Here is a 23,096-nt window from a genome sequence, read left to right on the forward strand (position 1 = left end):
CTTTCCTGTGGACTATTTGATAGGATCCATTATGTGAACCATTCATACATTAATTTCTCAAAGATGAGTCAATCCTATCAATCGATAGAGCAGTTAACACAAACATACAGATTAAGTATCAGATTACTGCTCTTTCATATGAACCATTTCCAAAAATAACCAGTTTGATTAACTCACAACAATAATATTTTGCTAAACAAAAAGTTAGGAGCAGAACTATTTCATTTGCTTAAAATGATTATTTTTGGCTCTTACAAGAAATTGAAATCTATGTTTTAAAGGCTCATTGTGAAAGTATATACACACATCAAATTTATATCCAAAGCTAGATTTTACCTCTGAGTTTTAAAGGCCAAGAGATATTTTCGATACAGTAGAAAAAATAGCAGCTCCTGAAGTATATTGTAGCCTCACTTCACTGGCAATATCCATAATTCAGTTGCTGTACAAAATACTTCTCTGAAGCAAATCCATCTGAACTCTATCCACCCTGAGTTAAGCATCTATACTTTTTAAAAATGTTTTACACATTAGGTAACAGAGAAGTATGTACAAGACTATAAAATATCAGTTATCATACAGCAGTAAGAAAAAAAAAAAATCAGTATTTTCAGCCAATTTTCTGTTTGTTACTGTAATTATTCATTCTCATTTGGGTGGTGGTTTTTGGCTTTTGTTTGTTTGCTTTTAAATCAAGTAGTTACTTGATTTAGACATTCATGCATTAATCACTTGAAATTTTTTTTTTTTGAGTGCAACAATAAGGCAACAGTAAAAAAAAGTTATAAATTTTGCATATGTGTAAAGGTATTAAGTTTATAAAAGTGCTTCCTAAAAAGACAACCTAATTGCAGTATCAAAATATTACAGAGTGGTGAGAACAACTATCTATTATTTCTAATAAATGTTGCTCCATAGAAAAATGTCAATCTGATTTTAGGCTTTTTCCCCTTTTTTGGTGAAGTAAAAGCCTGGAAAAAAATTCATATGGCTGTGTGGGACAAGCAAGTTAAGAAAATATACTTTAGTCTAAACTTAAATAAGAAGGTCCACACTTTTTTGTCAAAACATTAAGCCTCTGTCAAAAATGTATTTTTTTCTTTTTATAGTACAGGATTAAAAGACAAGATGATGCTTACAAGATAAAGAAATAATTTACATGAAAATATCTTCTGACAAAGCTTTTCAATCAAAATATTGTTTTGTAACATTCAAACATGACATACAACAACAAAAGAAACAGTGAATGCAAACAGAAAATGTTATATGGATTGCTTTCAAACACATAAATAAATGAAGTATTGGTGTAGGCAGTAGGGCTCATGCTGATGGCTAGCAGGAAATAACAGTGTGCAATCTATTTGGAAAAAGCTCTAACGTACAAATTACAAGCCCACTTATGGACTGCAGCAAGTTCAGTTATATCACTGCCATCCTCTCCTATCTCCAAAATAAATTCTTGATTAAATCACTCATACCCTAAATTACTCATACCTTTGCTTCAGAGATATGAATAACTATATACAAAAAGTAGTTTTATTTCACCATAGGGATAACATTGTACCTCTCTGCCAACATCACTTGAAAAACTTTCCATGTCAAAACAATTTGACAGCAGATAAAGAATTTAATAAATATGCAACGATCTTATTACAGTCCTTCAGCTAAGCATGTTAACTCATGCTACTAGTTTTGTGATCACAGTGCATAGAATCCAAATATAAAAGAATGGGGTGGCTTTTAAGTTAATGGTCGATCCCTTGCTTATAATCCAACTATATCCAAAACTTTCATAAGCTCTGTCATGCATCCATCTTTTTTGTGGCAGGAGCAAAAACTTTCCCTGGTACAATGTCCATTGCCGGCAATGGATGCACCAAAACCGCCAAGGAGCTCAGTGTTATTGCACAATAGATGAAGACCTGGAATTCTTCCAAAAGCTTAAAATAAAAATAATGGAATTATTCTGACATTTCTGGACACCTGCATTAATACTGTATGACTAATAAAAGCATGTCAGTTGCATGGACTGAACCAGCGATCAACATGCGCCCAGAATGCACACTAGTAAAAATGCAGTCAAAGGAAGTAGTCTTCATTGCCTATAGGTCACTTCCAGTCAAAGGTTAAAGTTCAAAGACTGAATGATCAAAGTGCTCATTTTCTCAGTAGGACTATCTTCTGCTACGAGGATCACAAAATGGTGGCATCAACATGTGTCATCTTTAAAATAAAAGAAGAGCATTTATGGAAAACATATAAACATTCTAAGCCCAAATTAGCAAGGTGCTGTACGCAGAAACAATTCCTAGTATAGACAGTAACACGCAGTGGAAATACATCAACTGAGTAGTTCTGCGGTTTTGTTCAATAATGACTCGAGTAAAAAAAGAACAGAATATCAAACACAAAACTTCCAAACTACACATACACCCCCAAGCATATTAGTACTAGCAAATATTCCATTAAAAGGATAGTAATTTCCACATCAGACATTTAGAAAGCCAGTCATTAGGAAAATGAAAGACCAAATACGCTTAACATTTTGCCCCCTTGAAATACAGCAGGTTCCCATCAGTTATCAAATTGAGATCTCCTTTTATAAGGAATATATAGCAATAAGAGCCACCAGAATGGGCTTTTCCTGATGCATCCTCAACCCTTTATACATACACATGTACGCGTATTCATTTATTTCTCAAGAATCAACACAAACTATAGCTTGAAAGAATTATGCAAAAGCAATAGGTTACTACTGTAATCCTAAAATCTTAAATGTGAAAACAAGTTACTTTCACTAAATTTTAGATACTGTGATTGGACAGAACACACTACAAAAAGAAGAGTATTCTATGCCAACCTTTACTGCATTATGCTCAATATTAAAGTAAACATTTGCCTGTGAAAGCTCTCCCTTTTAAACCCTCTCTTCCACACATCGACCTGCAGTATATTTTCATCTGGTAACAGTAAATATAAAGCTTGTTAACAAAAAGCAAACTTACTGTCTGGTTATTTTTAATGCACTTACTTGTAACCTTGCACACCTAGAAAACACAGCCTCATAAACAGTATTTTCACTGTTTACAGATTTGGTATGTATGAAGTAGCAGCGAACAATTCTACATTTTCATTGGAAAACCTTATGTCATCAATACTATTACACTTGAAAAAACCTCTTCATTTTGATAGGGGAGTAAAGAACAAAAAACTGTATATGTAAAAAAGACTGGACAAGGATGCCAGAGAGATAGAAGAGGTATTTAAACTGTGTACTAAAAGTTTCAGCCCAATACCAGAGAAAACACTTTCTAATTAAAAAATCCAAAAACCAAAAGCAGTAAGGAGTTGCTGGTTGAAAACAAACACCATTGCTCTCTTTTTTTCACAAAAATCTACCTCCTGACAACACCAAAAACAGGCAACAGCTTTATGAAACCAATTTCAGCCTGGATGCCCAAGAAAACTATATCTGGAAGATTGTCCTGCCTGTAACACAGCAAGACCTGTGAAATTTCAGACTGAAATTCAGCATGAAATACAATGGTACAGCTGAAGCAGACGTTGGGTAGGGCAGACAATCTAGAAACATTTTTAGTTATCAAAGATCAGGAGTTTTGAAACTGGGCTTGTGGGGTCATCAGTTTGTAGCAAACAAGGCTCCATAACTCTGCATACGGAGTAAGTTGTTTTGTTGGTGCAGGGATAAAATGAGAGATTAAAAACTCTGTAATAAACTAAATGCACAGACACACACATGTACATGTCAGAATATATCCCAAAGTGCCACTGTCCCTCTGTGTTCGTATCTGTTTGCTTTACATCAGCTCACAATCGTGCACTATTTGCTCCCAGCTAAACAAATTCCAGGCACCCACTGGAAAAAAGGTTTCCTTCAAAGGCATATGTTTAAAGTGATGACAGTTCTTACATTAGCACTGGCATTTATTTCACCCAGTGATTACCCTTGGACGGCTGGTTTTCTTTCTTGGTTGGAATTGTTTTTTCTCCCCTAATTTACCCAGCCCAAAGTCGTTCAACCACAAGATCAGATATGTGACGCTTTAGTTGAAGCAGGAGCAGAAAATGAAGATGACAGAATCATCTTTTCCAAGGACTTGTAAATCTTTTCAGGTGTACATAAGGTTGAAGACAGTTCTTTTCCAGAGAGGTGGTTAAAATTAGCAGGCAAGCTACACTTCTCATTTTAGTGTAACCTACCATTTCTTCAAATCCATTACAAAAACATTGAAAATTGAAAGATCATGCCTTAGCAGTCTTGTTATATGTCCACAGAAGAGAAACAAAATTACTTGTAACTGAGGGAAGGAGCAAGTGACACACAGAACTTGAAGGAAAAACCCTCTAGCATTTAAGAAAATTTTTGTCCAGTGAACATCAGGCATGGTTTTTCTTTAATGTAAGAATTTAAAGGTTGAGGGAAAAAGCCCAATGAACTTTTAATCGTGACCTCCTTTGTGATTAGTACTTAAAAAGGAAGTTAGAAAAACAAATTAAAATATAATAAAGCAAAACAGTATGAGTTTTTTAAATGAACTGATTTGCTTTCTCTTGCCTCAGATGGGCTTTTAGGTTGCTCTGAATTTGGAGAGGGGTAGGGTTTTCTGACTTTCAGAAAACAGCCATTGCGTGGTTACTTTGAAGTAATTAAATGACTTGTTCGGTGGACTACAAGTAGCTTGATGGTTTTGAGCCACAATTATATAGCAACTTTCACAGTTACATAACCCACACTTCTTCCCATACTCATTTAGTGTTTTGCTTGTTTAACTCAAATTGAATTTTATGAATCAGAAATCCAAGTAGTATCTGCCGACTGTTCTCCTTCATAAGACTTCAATCCTGAATCAAAACAAGACTCTAGTACAAATTCATGGCAGACAGAAAATATTTTAATCACAAGATAAAGCCAATAAATGAAACTTTACCTCTTTCTCTTTAAAAATAACTAGCAAGTGAAAATAAAAATAGTTAATAAAAACTATCCAAAAATTGCTAATAAGGAGAAAGCAAAACTAGAAATGGAGAAGCACCAAACACATTACAAGAGTGCAAAAACAGAAAGAGAAGAGAAAGTGACTACTGAATAATCTGGTGAAGATTAAAACCCCAGCCCTGCAGGCAACAGGATTATTATTCTTGGAGTCAATTTTAAAAACAACATAATGTACAACCACATGATAAACAGTCCTGAGTTTCTTAAATACATCTTAATCCCATGACATACAGCACTCCTCTTACTGTAACTGAACTCATGTTGTTTTAGAGATACTATTAGAGTATTATGAGAAACAGAGTTTCATTCGATGACATTACCATATATCAAAAACCCATGCGTCTCAGCAAGTATTATGAAACTCTCAAGTTTTTACTGTTAAGGCATCCATGGGCTTTTAAGAATCTAAGGATGAAGGCTTTGGCATTTGCCTCTCCAGTCATTAACTCCCACTGTCTCAAAATACCTGGTCTCATTTCACATAGGGGACAAACATGTCCTGGGGTGGAGAGACAGTAAAAAGAACAGAGGATGTCCTATGATGGAGCCTTCAGTGAAACGTAGTGATGGGATCAACTCCCCCTGCACCACCCTAGCATACAGTATTACCTGCTCTAACACACCCCTTCCCAAAATACATGGGCTTGCGATAACCACCATTTGTACGGTATTTTCCTAAGGAAAGCAAAGAAAGTATTGGCCAACAAGAGAGGAAAGAAGAAAAGCAGAGCCCATTTCTACCCCCTCCTTCTTTCTTTCCTCACCAATGGAGTGGATAAGACAAACACATACAGCTAACCCCAGCTCTGGGAAGAGGATAACAAATGTTAAGGCAGAAGAAAGAAACCACACAGTATAAAGTCAAATAGAGAGGACATGGAAAGAAAAAAAAAAAAAAAAACAAACAAACCAACCCACCCCAACATAACACTAGCACTGCAGACACCGTAGTACTATACGTAGTAATTTTAGTATTTTTTATCACGTACATGTAGAATCTTATTACTATATTATTGACTATTAGTTCTTAAGAGCCTTTAACTCAGCCAACTGTCCCACATTGGAAATTCTGATTAAGAGTGGAAATGTATTAAAACATATAGCTGTTTACAAACATACAGGCATCTTTTAATTGCCATAAAAGCTCTTAAAGCGTTACCAACAACAAAAACCCCTGGGTTTAGAGCTAAACCTAGTTTCATTATGGACCTTCCCCAATGCCAAACTTCAGACTTGTCATGGCCTAATACAGTTTACAAGAACTTTCATTCAAATTCAACCCTACAATTTAAAACATTTAAATCTGTGCTGTTTAAATTTCCATCAGGAATTAGTAAAATGTGATATAAAAAAATCACAGCAGAGTACCTCAGAAACAGGATTTTAATAACTTTTTGAAATTAAAAAAAAAAAAAGAGTTTAAGGCTTTGAATGCATTTATCCTACTTTCCTACATTCTAATTGCCTTCAGCCTGAAAAAAGCCTTCAAAATTCCTGGTCCTAGTTAAATACTTACCATGATACCACCATTTTGTTTTCTTTGGATTCTTGTTACACGTTCTTACATAAAATGAGTTATCTGGAGGTCGCCTCTGCAACAGAAGAAAAGACCTACAAATAATCAAACAATCCTCATATTGTAATACATGAGCTATTTAATAAGCTTATGAAAGGCTACCACGTGAATGCAGTGAAAATGAGGTAACAGGCAGGGCTAGCAGACCTTTGTCAAGAAAAATATCTTAAGGATCCAGGTAACAATTCTTACTGGAGATACTCCAAGCAAAAAATTAATGAAAAATACCAAACAGTTTGGAGTTAGATAGGGGGAGAAATAAACAAAAAGAAAGAAAACAACCCACAAGAAAGGAACAACTGTTGTTCAAAAAAAAAACAAATGAAATTACTTTCCAGTTTGGAATCTAATTCTGATATATTAGATCAAATTCACATCCATAAATCTCAGCTTGGAGTGGATGAAAAAATGAACTTAAACAAACACCTGTATCTGATCATATTCACATTCTTCAGCTTTCTTCATAAGTGTTATCAGTATGCAAAACCAAAGTCATAGGATACAATACAAAGCTGTTTTGGGGGTGTTATTCTACAAAATACACATGGCTAGGACTGATTGGGATGTAATATAAATCGGCATGTTTGGACAGCACTGATATACAAGCTCTGACCACACCTAACTTCCACAGATATTCCACTGTGAAAGAAATGGTCAAGAGTAAAAGGGTAGTCTCTCTACAAAAAAGGTCTAAGATATCAGTGCTACTCATCTATGACCAAAAAAGCAGCTTAGCACCATATACTTTCCTGAAATGAAAATGATCAAGACCACTGAACCAGTACAGCTGCAAAGCCTTACAAACATCTGCACTAAAGACATTTCAATAGTCATTTTTCACTGCCTTGAAAAACAGAATCCATTTACAAAGAATTGTCCTAAAACATGATTGAACTTCACAATTAGTACTCCTCTTTTCCAATAATGATGTAAGAGCAGGTTACCATGAAAACAGTGACAAAGTACTTAGTGCACCGTTTATTTTGCAGTTCTAGCTTAGTATTTTTTCAGTGGTAGAAACGCAGATATCGCAGTTTTGCATATTTTAGAGTTTGAGAAATTAAAATCTCACTTTACAAAATAGAAAACTATTAACAGTGCTAAAAATGCCCGTACCTTTTCTTTGCAGCTGGAAAGCATGCTAATAATGCTAAGACAAACAGATTGCACTGACAGAGCTGGAGACCAGTCTTCTGTTAGAATGGATAAACAGATATGACCATTGCTATAAACATGAGGATGAACAGGAATATTGTCTCCAGTAAACATGACCTAAAGAAAAAAAAGAACAAACATAACTGTAATTTATCATCCATATTTTAAATAAGACTATTGCTTTTGGAAAAACAATCATATCTTGCTTAAGAAGTGGATCTACCATTTTCACTTCCACTGAATAATACAGTTTACCATGTCAGGTTCATTCATTTTTGGAAGCTATTAAATGAAATGTAGATTAAAACAATGGAAGCCTAAATAGCTAGTGAAGATGAAGTTAAGTAAATGGTTAAATGTAGGGTATTTTCCTATGAATATTTACGCAGCATAGAAAAATGCAAAAGGTAAACGTGTAAAGACATCAACATAAACTTTTTATATCTTGCAGCCTCAGTCTTTCACATCCTAAGGAATACAGTTGCCTAGCCAAAACTCTGGATTTTAATGATTTCATAAGCCACAACATTATACATCAGGAAACACAGTAAGATTCACAAATGAGTATTTCTGTAACTGTGGACAAAACAGAAATTAAGTTCTGGACAACTCATCAAGGTTGCAGCATAAAGAGTAAAATGCATCATATCCTACTAACCATAAAATAGAGAACTTGTACAACTGAAGTATGTTACCATATAGGAAATATTTTTAGGTCATAATTTCAAATGGAATATGTTTTTATCTGACATGGATGAATACGGAAGAACAGCATTTAGAACCTTAACTCCTCTCTACTAAAATATAATATCACAGTCAAAAAAAGGTTAGAAAAGTAATTTTGACAACTATTGCTCTTAAATCAAGTTTTTGTCAAACACATAGTTGGCTCAGGACCAACAGAAATGGAGTAAAAGCAAAACCTTCGTAGCAGCATTATCCTCCTGAGCTCCTTATCCAACATAACCACTGTCATCTTTTATGCAATGACATAATAAATCTCTACCCCTCATAACCATAATACCCAGAAGCCTCTTAAGTGTTTCCTAAGTTATCTAGATATATGTATGTGTACAAATACGTATACATGTACACAAAACACACACCTCATCACTGACTACAAGAAAGAAGCAACACCATCATATAGGAAACTGAAATCAGAGAGCTTAAATGGCAGACAGGTTTCTAAGGCAGCAGAAAAACTGGATGCAGAATGATCTTTCATAGGTCTTTAAAGTGATATTTCTTAAGCATTGAAGAGCTTACCTTCGTAATCCAGTAATGTATTTCACTTCTAACTAATGTCTTCCTCTTACAGGAAAACCAGAACTAGGCATACCAGGTAAGTAAAAGCATGCACACTATGACAGACAACATACATTTAAAGGCAGAAGACAACCAAGTGATTAAGCAGAAGCATAAACTGTCAATTCACAGTAAGTAAATTTGCAGGGGAGACAAGTATGACCCAGAGGTTTGTAATGTAGAATGAATTACTGCCCAGCAGCACTTTTATAATGGAAATCCTAGCCATCTGCAACAATCAAGTATCCAGTACTTAAATTCTTAATCATTTTCTGTGCTAAGTATCAGCGTGCATGTACGGATCTAAATTTGGTGAATGAAAGTAGCTACTCTCCTGTGGGTCACCGGTGAGTAGTTCACTGCAAACCTGAGGGAGTGCAGAAGTACAGATGGCCAGTTTGTTCCTTAAAATCTAAGACTGAAAACTCAGCATTCTAGTTTTTATCATGGTACCTAAAAATATGTAATGTTTATGGTTTAAGGGTCTCTCACAGCTCCATGCTTCAGTTTCAACACCAATGAGAAGTGTCAGAGATCACTCTCAGAACTCTGAACTGAAACAGACAGGACAAGAACTAAGGCACTCTTGCTTTTCTTCCTTTTTCAGAAGAGCAGGGGTGATAGCTGAACACTACGCTTACCAGCCACGTTTTATAACGTTCCTCTCAGGTAATGGAGGGATGCATATACATTCTGCAGCCTAGTAGTACTGCTGCCCCTTCAGTTCTTTACATTGCCATAAAACCAACACAGTATCTCATAGCTCAATTATAACCACTAGATTTGCAGGCCTCTCATAAAGATGTCATGTATCTATGAGAATGTACGCAAGCACACTATTTCCCCAGCTGTATTAACAATGGCAGCAGAGAAGATGCAAGAGGCTTAAACTAGGAAAAAAAAAGTTGGAAGCAAAAACAAAGGGGATAAAGAAGCAGTTTCTTGTTTATTCTACTCCTACTCTGCAGTGAAGGGGACCTTCCTACTTCACCCTGTGTTGTTCTTTCATATTATATGAATATCAACCTCAAAGAAGCCTCCAGTTTACACTGCTCTTTCATCTCCTATGAAGCCAAGAAGATTGTTACAGCACTATACCTCACTGCAGAGTCATTTTTAAAAGAAAAGGCATCTGCACAATGCTTTCAATACAAATCGAAGTAAATAAACCTCACATTAGGATATGTGGGTAACACTAATATTCAGCACGTGTCATGCAGCTGTAACCTAAATGTAGCGCAAAGCAAGAAGAGTTACCTGAGGCGAATCAAAAGGATACCGACTACTGAACTTAAATAGAAGCTGAAATTTCTCCCCTTCATATAGTGTTCCTGGAGCACCTTCCATGTCTACAATCCACCTAAGGAATAGGGAAAAAATTGTTAGTATTGTGGACTGACAAATTATAATTTTACTCCTGAAGCACAGGACTGATCAAATCAATTACCGATCACAGCCAAACCTTCTAAACTCTCCATTAGTGTCATAACTATCACAAAAGTGAACAACACATCAAGTCTACATTTGAAACAAACAAGCTTGGTATTTTACATACAGTATTGATATAGTGCTGCAAATTACACAAGCAATCATGACTTGAACTCAACACAGACCCATCCGTTCCCAATAAAATGGCTGTTAATATGAGACAACAAAGCTGAAACAAAAGACCTGTTCCGAATTTTATTCCTACACAAAAATAGGCTTGGAAGGAAGCAAACTAGTACACATTCTCTTTCATGTTGTTTTACTTTTCTGTCAAGGAAATCATCAATACAGTTCATTAAAATAAAATCTGTATCCAAGGGGGAAGGGCAATGCTCCTCTTGCACTTACACCTGTGAAAAACTCAGAAATTAAATGGTATATAAGCAGGCAGGTAATAAAACCAAAACTGGAAAAGTTAATAGTATAAAAAGGAAAAGGTCACAGAAAATTAAAAACAAAAAAAACAGGATGCTTTGCAACTGTAATAAAGATAACATCTCAACATATCACAGAATTCTTTTTCCTCTGCTTTTGCTCCTTCCATCATAATAGCATGGAAGTAACTGACAGGTGGAGCTGGCGGGGGTGGAGGTGTTTTGGTGGTGGTGGTGGAGCTGGAGGGGGTGGAGGTGTTTTGGTGGTGGTAGCTTGGGGTTGTGTTGTTGAGGTGTTTTTTAATCCAGTCAAAAATAGATGCTTTGCATATTGTTCAACACATACAGCAACACTCTGCTATCTAACTTCTGTCGGTCTGGAGTTCTGTTGTTGATCACTTAATACCATTCTTTGCAGCACCACTTCCCCATTTTTGTCTTTCACCCTTGATTGAGTTTTACACATTTGAGCAATACGCTAAGGTAAAGATTCAGCAAGAGACTACAAAAATGCTCAGACAAGATTTACATTAGACTCAGGTGAGGCAGCTGAGTTTTTTCAGAACAGCAATGTGTACAGAAAAGTTGACATCTCCTCCAGCTGGCAGTCTGATGATCCTATTCCCAACCTCTCCATTCTCCTGTCATATACACTCTCCCCATGTATTTAAGTTGTGCACATTTTTTATCTTCACCTCTATTATCTTTTCGGGTTTTTTTTGGTTTTGTTTTTTTTTTTTATTTATTTATTTTGAGGAAAATTGCTTCTCTACTGAACTGCTAGCTGTCACACTCTTCAGGAGGAATGCATCTTCAACAATAGCATGATGATGGCTGTACTAGTGTTCCATATTTTAGTTTTGTGAAGACTCCTTCAATTTAATCTATCTGTGCTCCAGACCACTTATCTCTTCTTACGCCTCCTGCTTCTACATTTATACGCATGCTGCACCAATACTCTTCAGCTTTGTTGGTCCTTGTGATCCAGAACCTTCACTTTCAAGTTTTTAAAATAGTTTCATTTACTAAGTAGAAGATAACTCTGCCTGGACGTTTCTCCTTTTATGGTAAAGGAATCACTAGGAGCCACCTTTCCTGTGCGCTTTACAGTTTAGCCATCTCAAATTTCTAATCCTTGGGTATTTAAAATAGATAATTGCTTAAGTTACATCACAGGATCCAATTATTTTATTCAACATCTTTCAAAAACAAGCTAGTACCGCTACAAAAATCTTTACTGCACCAGTTCAAACTCTTGCTTAATTAACTCAGAACATGCTATTTTGCATCAAAAACCCTCAAAGAGAAAAAAATAAGATGCTACTTGTGACAAAAAAGCTTCTTAAACAGTGACAATTCTAAAATCTAGCATGACAGTAAACAGGAAGTTTTTATCTGGAAGGTACTGAAAGGCATAAAAATTGTTCATAGCAGAAAAAAATAATGAGGTTGTACTCTGGGAACAGAGACATCCTAAGAAAAATGGAAATCCACAAACAAAAAAAAAAGAAAAAACAGTTAAGTAGAACAATGTTTCACTCTCTAGACTAAAAACAAAAATTCAGAATGTTACTTGAAGTAAGTGGTGGAAGTGGCATGCAGAGGACTTTTCATTACTTACATTTTTCAGCTTGATAGCAAAAATAAAACAGTATATATACTTACTGTGTAATTGAATTTTGTACACTCTTTTCATTTAGAGTCATTCCTGGAGGTGGATCATTTTGCAATGCCAATAGTTCTTTTTGTAGTCGTTTCTATAAAGAAATTGTACAGAATATTTGACATATTAAATAAAGTTCAACAACAAACATGCATACCAAAGTACATTTCATCAATTATTGAAAGGTAAAAGGAGTTTTATTTGAAAATTTAAATACAAAGTGAAACTGAAATGTGAGGAAGAGGGAAAACTCCTCTCCTAGAAATTAAACTGAAAAGTCACAGGCCTTAAACCTACTTTTTTTGGTAAAGTACAACAGCACTTATATTTGCAACACTGCTAAGTGAAGAATCATTGCGTTACGAAACACATAGAGGCATCCAGGATTTTATCATATTACAAAGCTGTCAATCAGAGCTCTACACCTAGCAGTGAACATTTCACATTCCCCTGATAGCATCAGATTTACAACTATTTCTCCAAGATTTCAACAGCCCAATTCTTCCTCCTCTAAGTATTTTAAGACATTTCTATCTGGCATCTGTGCAAGCCTTTGCCCTGTTCTAAGTCATCCCAGAGGACAGAACACAAAACTAAAACAAGACTACATGACTTGCAGAACACAAACTATTTTATAACATTACAGTAACTGCATGTTATAACCTACAGTCGTAATATTTAGAAAAGTGTTACACCAGTAGTTCATGTAATTCTTACCTATTTTGACAGGGATAAATTGGTAACTGCAACCAGTCGCTTCTATAACAACTACCAGAACTGTTTCTTACCATCTATGAGGCAAGGGAAATGCAACCTCTGAAGTTCTATCATCAGCACTGCTTTCAGAGTGTATTTTCTCTATATAAACAGTTATGCAATATGTTTTGTCATTTCCAAGCCATCTAGATAACAGAAAGTTCAAGGCTTTCTCATTTCTTACTCTTCTTTTTCCTGGCAACAATTTTAATGCTTACCGCCTACCAGTCCACTTCCATCATCCTACTAGTCAAAATGACCTTACATAAGACGTAAGCCTGACCTAGCATTCAAGAGGAATAAATACAAATGGTTGCGGGTTTAGTATCTAATTTTGATTCAACATACAATTTTTTTAAAATGTAAGTTTATCATATATTTGTAGCTGTTTCTTACTAATTTTCCAAACAACTTTTCTGATGTTTAGTAGAACTTAAAAAAATCCACAGGGGAAAATAAAGTGTTCATTTGTCAACACAGAAGTGATTCAGTATCTCATTAATACCTTACATTAATACCTTTGAAACATTTCACAAATCCTTAATTTGAGTGGCAGAGATGTTCTGAAGTCAATTCTCTTTCTGACACTTTCCAAGACCATCATCAAATAAACCTCAATGGTAGTCAACCTGTGTACATCTTGTCATATAGATCATCACATAGAGAAATATTTTAAAAGCCCAGAGGTGAGAACCTTATCTTAGAGATTTTTTTATATGATAAGGGAAAACTCACCTCTTTCCCTTAAAGAGATGATTTGGAAACATTAGGTAAAAAATAGAAAAGAACAAATGTATATATGAACAGCAAATAATTCAGTAGATCCATTTACTTATACATGTAGATCAACCATACAACTCTGTCTCTATAAAAAGAAGCCTAAAATCCATTTTAAAATTAAATTAAAAAGTCACATTAAGGTATCAGTATCTGATCAAACACAGCAATTTGAAAAGATGAAATTTTGTTTGTTCTGTATCCTACCAAAAATTCCACATTATCAACACTTAAAATATCATCTCATTTGAAGTCTGGACCTTTGGCTCTTTTCTCCAGCAACCACCTTTTCAGCCTAATACAGTTTCAGTCATCCTTTTATCCATCTCACCAGTGCAAAAATATTCTCTCTGACTGCTTCACAGCTTTTCAGTTCTCACGTATAATATTTGTGGTTCTTTCTAAAAAAACAGTAACACAAGAGGGGGAAAAAAAATTGCATACTTGATCAGCAGAGTACCACTGAAGTGCTCTGTTCCTCCAAAGTTTGCTGTCATGGGGGTCTGTCCATTAAGCGCAAATAATAAATACAGACAACACATTGATTCTCATCAGTTGCAATATAAAATATACTAAGATCCAAAAATGCATCCCACAGAAGTAACAGAAGATATGATTTACACTTTGGGTCAAAAGTATCACAGTAAACAAAATCCTATTTTTAAAGACGAAAACAAAATCGTCATTTCCAAGTTAGCCAGTTCAAACAAGTATCAACATAAGTTCAGTCTGACCTGTATTTGCAGCTCTCAGTGAGAAAGTTAAAAAAATACATCCATGTCATTCCCATATAAATCTGAAAAGGGCACATTCAGTAGAAAATGGGTACGTTATCTGACTATTAAGCTAAAGAAACTCAATAATATAAGTCCCCCAGAAAAGCAAGCCTGTAACATTGCTAGTGTTGTAATGAAATGAAAATAAGCTTTAACAAAGCAATTTGTCACTTTGAAATACGGGATTCCACAAAGAAAACCTGACTATGGTTACCTGTTATGCATAGGAAACTCCAGTGCAATTCTGATTAACCATAAGTTCCTAGGCACAGCTCCACACTGGAAAGGTAGGGAGGGGATGCAGAGGTCAATAAAGCCGCAGCTCTTCGGGACTTGTTCTTCATTCAGAGCAACATCCCAAACAGAACCAAGTATCAGCTAAAGGTGTTATTCCCTTCAGCCTTACTGTAACCACTCTAACCCTATGCCTATCTGAAGTATCAGCTGTGTTCTCCATTACACTATGCCCTGACAGATTTCATGTATCTCAACATTGCTCCCCTCCAGGTTAAGTCCAAGGAAAAAAAAAAAACACACAAAACGCCACCACCACCACCACCAACAAAACAACCAAAAAACCCCCACAAATGAAGAGGATCTCACCCCACAATTGCAGGCAATCAGTACAGAAGACCAACAACTGCTATTAGAGATGGCATAGAATCCTTTTCATTTCTATTCTCTCCAGCTATATTATCTTGGATAACTTCCCTTGTAATTAAAGAACAAAAATACCATTTTATAATAAATTCCTAAATTTCTCCAGTCCCCATAATGACAGGAACTCTGAAAGTGTTAGACAGCTAAAGGGAAAAAATGCTTTTAAAGATTACATAAGTATTACCCTAGCCACTACAGTCTAAACACAGAAGCAAGGCAAAATCCTTACACAAAGAGAATTACTTTTATTGAACCAACTGATACACACTTAAGATGTGATACTTCTGGGAATACAAGCCCTTATTTGTTTTTTTTTTTTTTCCCAACTGGAATAATAAAATATACTATCTATTTTACAACTCCCTACTATTCCATTAACCGTGCCATACAAGTTAATCATACCTTACCTGACGAACATAGCTGGGCATCTTTAATAGGTTTTCACCAGAACAAACCAAATTTTGAAAATGTCTGTCAAGCATCAACTCAATTGTTTCTGTACAAACTGATGAATGGCTGCCTATAGACCTTTCCAGAAGACACTCAAGAGTACTCTATGGCAATTGTAACAAAATTGTAGAGGGCATCATGGCCTACCAACCAGAACTCATTCAAATACTGAAAAATTGTTTTAAGAGAGGGGCTAACTAATATTTAGAAAATTGTCTTTTAATCAACATCTCTGGTCAATGCATTCCAGTGTTTGACTACCCTCATGGTAGAAAATTCTTCTTTTACATCGTATTGGAATATCTCATATCCAATTTGTGTCTGTTGCCCCTTGTCTCCCCACTGTGGCTCCGTTTTCCCTATTACCCTCCCATTGGGTTGTTGCAGATATCAGCAAGATCTTCCCTTTGCCTTCTCTTTTTAAGGCTGAAGAAATCCAGTCTGCCTCTCCTTGCACGTCATGTAGTTCAGCCCCTAACCATTTCTGTGGCCATGTGTTGGACTCACTCCAGGACATCAATGTCTTTGTTGTACTGGAGCTCCCTAAAGACAGTCCTCCAGATGTGGTCTCAAGTGCCAGAGAGAGAGGAAGAATTACTTTCCTTGAGCTGTTGGCTACAAGCTTGCACACACAGTCCAACGTGCAGCTCAGGGTATTCAGAAAATTTGGAAGATACTCTCCAAAGATATTACGAAGGACTATTTTTTTCTTCCTCTCTCCCTTACCACCACTTAAAATAATCTGTATTATGATGGGACTCATTAATACACAAAACTGGATTATCAGGAACCAGATCTAGTTTAAAAAAAAAAAAAAATCTCTTAAATTAAACCCTTGAAGGCCAGATTCACACAGTTTAATAGGAAATTGAGCCCCTGGTTACCATAGTAATTCAGAAAAAAATCTAAAGTTTAAAGCAACAACTTGAAATTAATTCCTCTTTGGTGTTTAACAGTATTTGTACTAGCTGACCAAAGAGGTTACAAGGAACATTAATTTTCTCAGAGTAACACCAAGTCTAATGACTACTGCAGTATCACACACAAATCCAGAAACACACACTCTTACCTTCAAGATAATTCACTTATGTACTTTTAAAAAAACATGACTCTGATATACCAAGCCCACACACGTTACATACATAAGGCATGCTGCAACTGTAAGTTTCTGAAATTAAGCATTTCAAAAGGAACAGTTTCAGAGGGAGAAAAACCTTCCTTGTATTTGACAGCCATGAATACAGAAAACACTTTTCTGGCACAAAATTCTTAAGAATAAGCAGCAACATACATAGCAAGACAAAGTATAATGGATTAGCACTTTCAGACAATTTTAACTATCTCATTTGTGGAATCTTATAAACTTAGGACTTAAAGATACCTCAGGGAAGTCACCTCTCCATCTTCCTAACATAAGGATGGATCAAAGATTCTTAAAATATCCTTGTAGTTAAAAGCCTTTAACATTTTCTGCATCACCCCATCTCTTGCTTTTATAACTGGATGTATTTTCTTCACAGTAAGAGATCTAGGTGAGTTCAATAAATCATGTCAAATTACGTCTCTTACTCTTCATGGATAGAGAAGGGAATTCTTTTACTTATTTCAACTTACTTCTCTCCAAATAAAACATATAATTCTTTCAACTCCCCCCTCTCCAAGTCTCATTTTCTAACCATTTACTTTTTACTGGTCTCCAGCTAGCTCCTTAAATTTGTATTTTTTTATATATGCATCTATATACATATATATTTATTTATATATACAAAAAAAGAAGACTGTTTCATCTTGACACTTATGTGAATAGATCCCAAAGATTTGTTTTTAATTTGTAGCAGCACAATACTTTTGACTTACATTCAGTCCACACTCATAACCCAGAGTCTCTTCCACACTAGCACTGGTCAGCCTGCTATTCATTCATGTTTGTAAACTTTCCCCCCTCTCCTCCCTCTATTAAATGCTTCGTAGCTTTCTCTACTGAATTGCATGTTTTTAATTTTAAACCTTGTCCACTTGTCACATACATATTTTGTAATAAGATTTATATCCCAATCATCCAAGCCGCTTTCAGAAAGCGTGAAAGCCAATGCAGACTTCCCTCAGAACACCCTTTGGTAGGGCCACTCCACTTGACAGAACCAAACACTCTCTCTCAATCAGACGCCCAGCTGAAACAAGAGTGATTTTATTGCAACAGACTACAACTGTGATGCCTTGAGAATCGGTCTTTGCAGTTAATAAGAAAAAAAAAAAGCCACTGATTTATACCATGTTTTTCTTGTGGGCTTAGTCAAATGTCACACTAAAGCAAGTCAGAATTTTTTGTACAGTCAGAATACAGCTACTGCTCCTCTTTCACAATAGTTACCGCACAGAGGAGGAAATCACGTTAGTTCAATGTGATTCTTCTTCCAAAATCCATTTGGCTACTTTTTATCTAGTTACTCACAAGTTAATTGTCTATTATATCCTATAGGTATCAGAGACTATTTGGTCCAGTGATTTCCAGAAGCCACCCTTTCACATGACAGTAGAAGAATAACAATAGTATTTATCATCTGGAAACTCAAAGTAATTGTCAAAGAACTCTGATTCAGTTGCTTAAACACTTTAAACAAAAAAACCCAAAACCAACCCACACAGTTGAATCCTAGTGACTGATGTAACATCCAATGCCTAAAAGATATTGAATCTGTCCTTTTTTTTTGGCGTGATTTACTGCCTCATTGTTGTGAATTTAAGTATCTGTGTCATCTATTCTTTGCTATCCTTTTCTATTCACAGGCTCATCCCTTTCTTCATCTTTCTACTGATTTAGAAAAACCTTTCTTAATGCTTTTCAAATCTGCTAATTTAAAACAATGCACCATGGGTAGATTTCACTCTTACATGCTTGTCCCCTTCTTACATATTGACCTTCAGCAGTAAATACTTATTTTCACTTTTCTGTTTTGTACAAAGCCTCTTCAGTCTTCAAGTCACTAAATAGCTTCTCGTGTAGCCATACTGACTTTTCCTATATTTTTTCCATATTGACAGAGTTCACCATTGTAAATTAGTATTTTCTTCTAGAAACTTGCAGCCCTTCAACACCCTTAATTATCAGGAGTCCTTTATTTACAGAGCTCCAGCTATGTTTAACACATGCATATCTAAAAGTCAATACCATTATTACCTTTGCTTTTTTTTTCTTTTCTTACCATGAATCAAGGATACCATTTTTTTCATCACATACTCAAGTTGCTTTCAGCCTCTCAACCAGCTCTTTTACATCAAAGTACAAGCTAGTGCAGCTACTCACTCCCACAATAACCCACAAACAGACATTTTCTATATGTTGTATGCTCTTGGGAGCTGTACTTGCTGTATCGTTCTTTTCATATCACAAGACCATCTTTCTAATGTTTCTGCTAACCCAACATAAGATTTCATATAGAAGCTCCCTTCCTGCTTGTCCACTTTCTATTTAAAGAGACTGCAAAAAAAAACCACAGGCTGCGATCATGGAGTTATTTACGTAATGAGGGAATAAATGAAGGATGCACAGGCAATCTTAATTTGATCTTTTCCTTATTTTTGAGAGAGGATTTTATGCTTAAACATTCTTTTAATACAACTTCCAAGTAAACCAAAACTAAAAAGTATCAAATTGGTAAAAACATTCACCATATAGAGGGAAACAAAATAGCAGAGTAGGAAGATCAGAAACCCAAGACTGCATAACATCACAGTCCTTCAAGGAAAGGAAGAACCAGCTGCAAAAGGCAAAGAGTAGTGACATAACCAGTAGTTTACACAAGTATCTTCAAAAAGGTGGAAGTCTTTGAAACCAAGATCACTTAATTCACCTGCTTCTACAGGAAAGGATGATTCAAGGATGAAATCAAACACAGCTTAACACTGATCCAAACATCAGTTCCAAAAGAAAGTTTATTCAGGTAGTTGAGACACTGACATACCAATGGCTTGTATTCTGTTGCTAATTCTGTCAAATAGGATTTGTGCAACCCCTTCAGTTATCCTCCACAGATTTTCTTAAGTGTCAAGCTCATAAGACTTTCTCAAAGCACACGGAGCAAAGAACACGAAATTAACTGGGTGTCTGTGGAGTAAAATTCCTGCTACCTCCCCAGACAGCTCACAACCACCTGTATATATTCAGTCCTTACAGATAGCACTCACTGTCTGCCATGGTTCAAGTTCAATATATCTCCAAAGCCAATAGCTTCTAGCACCTTGCTAAGCAAAAATACACACTCCTCTTTCTCCAAACTGGCACACATCTTACTTGGCCACCTCTAGAACTGGTGTGGTCACATGTCAAATGCCACAGCTGAATTCTCACTTGTACTGATTCCTGGTGAACCATATAAAGAAGCAGAAGGCAAGGCAGAGGCATATAAAAAGATGCAATATGTGAAAAGGAGGAGAGGGTAGCAATTTAGGGCAGGAAGAGATTTGGAGGTTGGCAACATAAATATTTCAGAATGCATCTCCTAGAATGAGACAGTTTGGTTACTGTGCACCGTTGAGCTAGATGTCATATATCACATAAATCTTTATTAACAGATACAAATTTATTTCACTGGTCTCTGTGTCCCTGTCAGCTACCTCAAAAGGCAACAACCTATATTCCTAAAGCATATATGAGAATATCACCATCACATTCCCCAAAACCAGGGATCTTTTTTCTGATTCTACCACAAACAAGGATCATACCCATCGACAGACAACAGGTAGACAGACTTAACCACAATCCCCCACAAAGCAACAGCACAGTCAAAGGTCCTTCCCTGCCATGAAAACTTATCTAGCTCTTGTAGGTATGTGAAAATTACCTTTCTCAATGTCTTTAAAAAGAAGTATCACAATACCAGGTGTCTATTTCCAGTTCTAAGCTAACTGTCAGAACTCTTAGCACAGCTTTGCCCCTCCCTGGGAAAACCAGAGCCCAGAGAGTTAAACTTTAACGAAGCTATATGCAAACAAAAACATGTGTACAGTGAAAAAGTAAGTCACTCTTAGTTATAGGGGTCACTACCAAGTACGAATTATGTACATATAGCTGAGAGCAACCAAGATAGCCAATGAATATTGTTTCAGTTAACATATTAATACTTCATAATTGGAGTGGGCAAAGCATACATACACTGTTACATTGGCTCTGTCAATAAGCAGTAAAATACTAACACCATAATCCAATCAAGTTTGATTGTGTGCCCATACTCCTGGCTTATTATCTATCTCCTCAGAGCTGAAAATACAAACTTTATAAAGGTAAATGATACAAAGAAAGTAAAATTGAAGATAGATAAATGCATATATTCAACTGCCTTATTTTTGCTATTCTTGAATATTCCACTTTTTGGTGTTTCAAGAAATGCTGCATGAGATGTACAATGTCTTAAATGGGTAATATCTTAAATGGGTAAACTAAATTATGAGCTTAGTCAAATACTTTACCTATGAACAACCGTCAATATAGATTTGAAAGTCTATTTTAGAGACTTTTTTTGAGAAGGAAAGGAAGAGAGAGAAAAGCTGAGCTGATTAAACCAAAAGCAGATTCAGTACAAGACAGGATATATTAAGGGCAGTGGTAAGAGTTTGGTAGAAGACAGCTGGAGGAAAAGCAGTTTTTGCCTACCAGTAGAGCAAAAAGTGGAAAATGGGCAAACAGCTTCTTTTTGTTTCTGCTAGAGGAAGTGTTCCATCACCACACCTTCTTTCACCACTAACACAAACTGTGATGTGCGATTAAGCTGGAATGTGGTGGCCTTTTCACCTGGAGTGGCAGAGACTCAACTAGCCATGCTCAGTTAGACAGTATCATGAGGATAAGAAGAAACCAAAAGATGGAACAGTAACTTCACAGACTAGGAAGCACAGGTGTCCAAAACAGCTGCACCTGAATTTTGTTAGAAACATTCTATTTCCATACACTCAAATTCCCTTTTCTTGGTTGTGATGATGTAAGAAAGAAGTAGCCTTCCAAGGCCAAGCCTTCCTAGACACTGTAAACTCAAATCTTAATCTGGCTTGGAGATCAAAGAGGAAGAAAAATTAACTCATAAACAGTTAAATTAAAAATTAATCCCACAGGGGTTCCACTCTTCTATTTTATGCTGGTAAAGCTGCTGCACCCTAGGGAGACCTAATAATATTTCTTCAGTAACTACTAATGATTCTCTTACGCACCCAAAGACTGAAATGAAATGTACCCAGCAAACACTGTTAGCACAAAAGTACTGTCAGTCCTATGATGAAGTCCTGGCAAAGAATTTACATTTCACTTATGAGCTACAGGTAGTCACCTCCTCCCTCACTCCAGTTACAAAATGTTTCACAAAAAAAATACCCTTTCTGTTTTGAAGACGTTTTTGCATGCAGGAGACAGATTTTTATCAAGCACTCCCTCACTGAACTGAGGCAAACAGAAACCTCATACCAGATCAGGAGTTGTTAACAGGCTGCAAACAACAGTGTTGCTACCATACCACCATGTTGTTTCATAAGCAAAGCTGTTACTAGTCTGCTAGTACAACCTACTAGCCTGAGAGAGTAAGACCAGCAACAACTCTATTTTCAGCATTTTGATTCTTCCATTCACACACTTCTTACTGAAAAGAATCTCAAATCCAGAATATGAAGTTCTAAACACTGGGTAGATAGTCCTGCTTTTCAAACAAAACTCTACAGAAAAAAAACATTTTTAACAGGGTAAGTATTGCTAGAACTGATTGCATGTTATTCTCTAATTAGGAACCTAACTTTAAATACCAAAAAGCTCTCAAACAGAGGAGAAACAACGTAAAGATTAAAAATGGTGACATTCAAGAAAAAATTACTTGCTACAGCCCATCTTGCTACTTAAGAAATCTAAAGAAAAGATGAAAGAGACCATTCCTACAAAGTAAAAGAAATCCTTTGTTTCCTAATCAATCAGGTCATTCAAGAAAGCCCCTGCAGAGTATAACTCATTATTCAGGTAAAATCATTTGGCCCAGACTCCCAAACTCACAAGGCATCCAGACACTTGATTATCACAATCCTGGGTGAATTTTTCCTAATCAAAGTTCTTATGGTAAGATTTAAT

General features: G+C 35.9%; 1 protein-coding gene across 3 annotated transcripts in view; it reads right to left on the reverse strand.

Moving 5' to 3' along the window:
* The window catches only part of UBE2W (ubiquitin conjugating enzyme E2 W), a 44,494-nt gene that overhangs the window by 13,374 nt on the left and 8,024 nt on the right, over positions 1 to 23,096 (reverse strand). For 2 of the 3 annotated variants that reach the window (XM_068397062.1, XM_068397064.1), the window contains exons 2-5: positions 12,581 to 12,672; positions 10,311 to 10,413; positions 7,710 to 7,865; positions 6,534 to 6,609 (exon numbers count right to left, since the gene is read on the reverse strand). In XM_068397062.1, coding sequence (XP_068253163.1) covers positions 6,534 to 6,609; positions 7,710 to 7,865; positions 10,311 to 10,413; positions 12,581 to 12,672 — 427 coding nt within the window. Of the gene's footprint in view, positions 1 to 629; positions 2,224 to 6,533; positions 6,610 to 7,709; positions 7,866 to 10,310; positions 10,414 to 12,580; positions 12,673 to 23,096 lie in introns of those variants that run through there. The other variant, XM_068397063.1, reaches the window with a different exon arrangement.

Source organism: Nyctibius grandis, chromosome 3 (assembly GCF_013368605.1).
Source record: "Nyctibius grandis isolate bNycGra1 chromosome 3, bNycGra1.pri, whole genome shotgun sequence".
NCBI lineage: Eukaryota > Metazoa > Chordata > Aves > Nyctibiiformes > Nyctibiidae > Nyctibius > Nyctibius grandis.